Here is a 6536-nt window from a genome sequence, read left to right as displayed (position 1 = left end):
TTTTTGGGAAAACAACGATGTATAATGTTTTTAAGTTGGGATTTTAACTGAGTATGGGGAATAGAAGTATACAGTGTGGAAAAATCATAGGTTTTAATGCTATTATATTCAGATAATAGTCTTGAACTGATTGTCTCCAAAAGATCTTTCGAATTTTTCAGGATCCACATTGAATTAATACCACTACGGGAGTAACAAGTGTTGTGGTAGGACTGCAGACCCTCTTTGACAGTTGTGAGTATAGAAGTTAAAAGTTTAGAAAGAGGCATGGTGGTACATTTTGCAGATTCAGATATGAAACGTTGTTTGTATGGATTCTTGAGGAATCCAGTACATAGACGGTAAATTACAATTATCGTCCTTGGTAGAGAGACCAAAAGAGGATAGCACAGATTTATGGTTTTCCACAATCTCTTCTTTGGAGAGTGTGGTAGCAGTACAGGTCTTATCACTGCTATTATTTTCTACGTCTACCTTTGATAAACATTGGATGTAAAACGTTTTGCAGACAAAAACAATACAAAAATGTATTGTTTTGGGCTTTGTCTGCTGGTACAACAACATATTTGTCATGTATAGTAGACAATGTTCTTTGCTACATCGGGGTAATTGAAAACTAATGGGCCTTGGGCCTTTGCACTCACTGACCTACTTAAAACCAAAAAATGTAAAATGAATAGCAAAGAACATAAAAACATCGCCAACCATTGGACTATAGGTTTCTGGCTTTGGTGGGAAAATACAACAATAAAACTTTAAAAATCTGTTAAATTCGGGTTTAACTCTCTTTTGAGATTCATACAGAATACAAACGCCTTAACAAATCGGACAAAATACAAGAAGCTGCATCTACCTCGATAGAGTATATGTATACATTGTATGTCCGGAGTACCTGATAAATGGAAGTGAACAGAATGAAAAATTTACTTGTATAAAGTACCAGAAAAATGATTTCATAACTATAATATGTACATGTTTGTATTATTAATATATCAGCTACATAAATATCGATTTATTAGTTGAAAGAACTACTTTTTAGCCCAAATGACGTCATCACCATATGTTTTCGTTTTACGTATATCAACTTTAGTGCACGGTGTATTTAAGTCTGAATCTACTTGGCTTAGCACGCCATTGCAGTCGTATGACTCCATTCCCATATCTTTAAACCTCCGCTCAATATAATCACCCGAGGCTTGGTTCTTATGGTACGTCCATTCTATATAGAACCCAGTTACCCTTCCGCTCTTGAACAATTTGTCTGCTCCTTCCACAATCGGCCTCTCGTATCCTTGGGCGTCCATTTTGATGAAAACTTTTGACATCGTTTTAAATTCACTTAAGTTTAAAAGATCGTCTAGTGTCACCACCTTAGTGTGGATTTTTCTTTTCTGGAAAATATCGCCGTATCGCTTATTCAGTTCGCCTTTTATGACGTCATTTCCATTATCAACGAAACCGAGGGCGTATTCTCCATTGTCCGGCAGAACAAACGAGACTTCCTTATGATTATTACTCAATGCATTATGGATGATAGTAATGCGGTCTTGTAGACCGTTGTCTTCAGTTGATGCACACAAATGGCGGGTATTATGTACTGTTGGTTCGACAGCTATAACCTTTCTGCCAAGTCTTGCAACTTGCAAAGAAATGACACCGACATGTGCGCCACAGTCCACTAAATCAATAGTAGAATCATCCCTTATATACTTATGTACGGAATTAAAAGCCCATGGTTCAAAATGGTGACCTGCGGATATGTTTTGCGATGCATAGTCATATTTAGGATCGTTAATATATATTGGGATCTGCCAGTACGGCGACTTTAGAAAATTTCTTTGGAAATCCGGAGCACCTTTTAGTTTTTCTATTTCAACCCTATTACAAACAGTGTAGTTTCTTCTCCATGTATTTCCACTGAATGTGTACACTACAACTTCCTTTGGTGTGTCTGAAATGAGAGCACTGGTATAAAATAAAGTCAATTAGATAAGTTTCCACAACCTAAAAACAACTTTACTTTGTACATATATTCTTCGAGGAAAAGTAATCACAGACTCGGAATAAAAAAGTTAAAATTGTATTATATGGGGGGGGGCAATACCGTTTATCCTACTATTTTCGTGGATATTTATTTTTTATTTATTCGTTTTAAACTTTTAGACACAAAATGATGACTCCATCCAAGTTTATTGCTACTCTCGTGGATTCTCGGAGGATTCCGGGATCTCAGAAACACCTTAAATCAAAGCACGCTTATTCGATGGTACAATACAAATTTCTGGTTGGTATGTAGTATTCCAAGTATGACTTCTGCTCTCAATAAAACCACCCTTTTATCTCTCTTGTTTAGTATTATACTGATCATATTTTTATTTACAAAAAGACAAACACCATTTCATCGATTCTAGCTATATGACCAAAAGCCTGGGCCAATTCTAGGCGCCATACTGTTTAAAACCAACGAGGTAGTTGGCTTGAATTTTTTTTTTGCTTTAATGCCCCCGGTCCATATCAATAAAATCGAAGTTCCTCAATTCTATTTTTTAATCTGATTTATTCAATAAAATCAATAGTTCATGTGCTTAATGATTGCTCTAGTTTCTCAAAGTGAAATGATTGCCCCCGTACCTTCATATGAAAAGATTGATTCCGTACTTTCATAAAAATTTTTGCACCCGTTTCTCCATGTAAAATCTTTATAATTATGAAATGATTTTTCCCGTTCCTTCATATGAAATGATTGCCCCCCATCTTCATATGAAATGATTGCTCCCATCTTCATATGATATGATTGCCTGCGTACCTTCATATGAAATGATTGCCTACGTACCTTCATTTGGAATGATTGCTTCCAACCTTTCATATGAAAAGATTGATTCCGTACTTTCATAAAAATTATTGCACCCGTTTCTGCATGTAAAATCTTTATAATTGTGAAATGATCTTTCCCGTTCCTTCATATGAAATGATTGCCTGCGTACCTTCATATGGAATGATTGCTCCCATAACTCCATATGAAATTATTGCCTTCACACCTTCATATGGAATGATTGCTCCCGTATCTTCATATAAAAATTACTCCCGTTCCTTTAAATGAAATGACTGCTTTCGTACATTCATATGAAATGATTGCTCCCGTTCCTTCATATAAAATGATTGCTCCCGTACCTTCATATGTAATGACTGCTCCCCTACCTCCATGTATAATGATTGCTCTCGTACGTTCATATAAAAAGATTGCTTTCGTTCCTTCATATGAAAAGACTGCTTCCGTACCTTCATGTGAAATGATTTCCTCCATACCTTCATAGGGAATAACTGCTCCCGTACGTTCATATAAAATGATTGCTCTCGTACCTTCGTATGAAATGATTGCTTTCGTTTCTTCGTATGAAATGATTGCTTTCGTACCTTCATATGAAATGATGGCTTTCGTTTCTTCATATGTGTGTCTTCTCTTCAGAACTACTATCGTAAAAATTACAAGCATGGCTGCTGTACACATTTGGAACAAACTTGGCCATTTTCTTGACATCCTAGAAAAGAATAATGAAAAATGAGTAAAATATAAATACTCTAAATGCACCCTGGCACATAAACATTACATGAATAAAAGCTAAAAAATATCTGATAAAACGATCATATCAAATAAGCACGTTTTTTGTTTGTTTGGTTCATTATAGCACTAAACTTTATAGAATTATGATTTCGTTTCTACAAATAAGACACAGTCGAAGTTCTCTTATTCCATCTACCGTTATCGATTGGGAGTTTGTGATTAATTATTCTGAATTTTATCATTGTTAGTATATCATTCTTTGATAGTATATCAAAGTAGTCCTCGAACTTTAGTAAATCTTTGAATAAGCGATAATGAATTGCCTTTGGTGATTTTTCGTTGATTCTGGCCCACCATGTCTGCTTCAATTGGTCTTCTAATGTTAGCGGTAGTGTTTTGATCCAAAAATACGATAATCTACATTTATCCGAAATACTTTCGACCATGTCTAACCAGGAAGATCTAAATGTTGTTTCACGGATGTTGTTTTCAATCTTACTCTTGTAAATGAAAATGAAGGGGGGGGGGGTGCTAACTCCCTATACTACGCAACAGAGTGACCTCCTAGCTGACCATGATCTTATCCAAATGTAGGAGCATCAGTTCACCAGACACTTTCATCTCAGTTTCTCAGATTACGTAAACACGATGCATATATTAAAGAATTATGAATTACTACAACTTTGCAAGGAAAGAACCTTTTTATTCATTAATAATAATGTATACTAATGTAATCTTTGTGTAATTTTCATACAAAAAGCGGGGTGCTTTCTCTTGCACTTTTTCTAAATTTTTTTTCGTACAAAAATGCAATGCATCAGGGTAAAAGTTTTTAAAGAATAAAAGTACCATTCTATGATAGATTAGGACAACCAAATGGACTATTCAATGATTTGGTTAGATTCAATAGATAAGGACTGCCAATTGGACCATTCTATGATTTGGTTAGATTCAATAGATTAGGACTGCAAAATGGACCATTCCATGATTTGGTTAGGTTCAATAGATAAGGATTGCAAAATGGACCATTCTATGATTTGGTTAGATTCAATAGATTAGGACTGCAAAATGGACCATTCCATGATTTGGTTAGATTCAATAGATAAGGACTGCAAAATGGACCATTCTATGATTTGGTTAGATTCAATAGAAAAGAACTGCTAAATGTAAGAAACTGTCTTTATGTTGTATTTATTAAACTGTAAAGACCTTATTTCAGGTGTAAGTTGTCCAGAAATTAAACTGTTTTTTTATCAAGTTTGATATATGCGACCGATTGGTTTGAATCTACATATGCTGACAAACTGTCCCCTAACAGTGTTAGCAATGTGGTCCATTTCCACGTGGAAATGCACACAAAAAATATTCAAATGTTGGATATATGTATTTCCATTTACTTTTCAAAAACTAGTATGACACTCACACTTCTAACGCTATTCAACTGATCATTTTCTTATGTAATGGTGCTACCTTAAGCTTACTATCTGTTGGAGAATACGGAAATGCAATAGTATCAGTAGACAAGTGAAATGGAATTTTACAGGCTATTCTAGTTTTCATTGGGAGTGGAGGTAAATTCAAAACATTGATTTGGGAGGATTAACGACGAAATAAGGTACAAAATCACCGGACTTGTCAATAAAAATGCACTTTTGTCATTTTTGCATTAGTGTGAATCTATCCCTTACATTGTATTACTATACTGGAGTGGATCTATACTGCAAACATATATTCCTCAATAATAGTGAGAGCATGGTTAACCTCAAAGATGTACACCTCATCACCAAGTATCAAACCCTTGACTGCTCGGTGACAGACCACGAACAAACCGATTCGGCTACAAGGATCAAACCCTAGACTGCTCGGTGAGAGACCACGGACAAACCGATTTTGCTCAAAAGCTAATCCTTTGGGCAAATCGATCAACTAGTTAACTTCTCTTCTATATCTTTCTCTTATATTACGAGTACATCAGGATGGTGATTTGAGCACTTGGTTATTTAGAAACTGTAAAAATGTTTACAGCACATGAATTTAAGAAACTAGAGGATGCCAGCGAAAACCCCGGTCGATTGAGCAAAGTGCGGACACAGTACTAATTTGACAAATGCAAACAAAATGAATAATCGTTGTAAAGGATCTACGGTCATCTACCATACATCAATGGTGCACAACTGTTCAAATTGCTTTAGTGGTTTAAGAGGAATTGACAATTAACCTTTCAGGGGGACTTAGTTTTCTTTTTCATATCCTCGTGCCAATTCACTTTCCTTGAAAAATTGGTTTGATCTGGAACTAAGAAGCTGTTTTTTCCCAGATTTAATTTGACCCAAGGGTATGGGAAGAGCTGATGTTTTACGACGACGATGACGACAAACGCAGAGAGAACACTTTAAAATTTAATATGGCCCGTTGAGGAAAAATAATATCCATGGCATAAATCCTTTAAATCAACAATTTTATTTCAATATCAGCAATGCTCCCAAATCAAAGTGTAGTTTCGTGTCATATGCCAAAATCATATTTGGAGGGTACATTCCCTGAAATAGCATGATTCCATTAAACGACCCTCCTTTTGTATATCTATATGAGAGTTTTTCATAATCTTTAATGAGCGTGTGACTGGAAAAGACATGTGTATTGCAGCAATCTTCGTCCGTCCACGTGTATGTAGTGAGTCTATGAAACATGCATTACACGCTTTCAAAATCTAAATAAGATAATTATATAGGCGCATGTATGTTTGCCGAAATGTAGACAGTGCGACTGTGTGCTTTACCAAAAAAACAAAAAAACAAAAAAAAAAAAACAGACAGTACAATTGACCTACCTGTAACTTGTGACCTTTTTCGACTGACCAGAAGTACTTGGGGTCGTGATAACAAGTACAAATATATGTGCCACTGATCAAAATTAATACGAAGATTGACCTTTAACTTTTCAAGTAATATGTAAATTTGTTTGAGATAAAATA

General features: G+C 35.3%; 1 protein-coding gene across 1 annotated transcript; it reads right to left on the bottom strand.

Annotated features, from left to right (window-relative positions):
* Window positions 1-1028: 1028 nt before the first annotated feature.
* On the bottom strand, window positions 1029-4899 carry LOC148599121 (uncharacterized). The gene is made up of 3 exons (XM_088560281.1): window positions 4868-4899; window positions 3415-3539; window positions 1029-1951 (listed from the first exon to the last, which is right to left on the bottom strand). The coding sequence occupies exons 1-3, from the start codon at window positions 4897-4899 to the stop codon at window positions 1029-1031; spliced, it is 1080 nt and encodes a 359-aa protein (XP_088416407.1).
* Window positions 4900-6536: the final 1637 nt, after the last annotated feature.

This window comes from Perna viridis, chromosome 14 (assembly GCF_037379345.1).
Source record: "Perna viridis isolate PV_CMFRI_1.1 ecotype Kerala chromosome 14, ASM3737934v1, whole genome shotgun sequence".
In the NCBI taxonomy this organism is placed as follows: domain Eukaryota; kingdom Metazoa; phylum Mollusca; class Bivalvia; order Mytilida; family Mytilidae; genus Perna; species Perna viridis.
This window is presented reverse-complemented; position numbering and strand designations above follow the sequence as displayed.

Excerpts from the sequence above, each read along its gene's own strand:
- LOC148599121 (XM_088560281.1), bottom strand. The coding sequence starts at position 4,899 with ATGGACCACATTGCTAACACTGTTAGGGGACA. Across the intron at positions 3,540-4,867 it reads GCTAACACTGTTAGGGGACA|GATGTCAAGAAAATGGCCAA; the intron begins GTTTGTCAGCAT and ends ATTCTTTTCTAG. Across the intron at positions 1,952-3,414 it reads AGCCATCATTTCATATGAAG|ACACACCAAAGGAAGTTGTA; the intron begins GTACGAAAGCAA and ends CTCTCATTTCAG.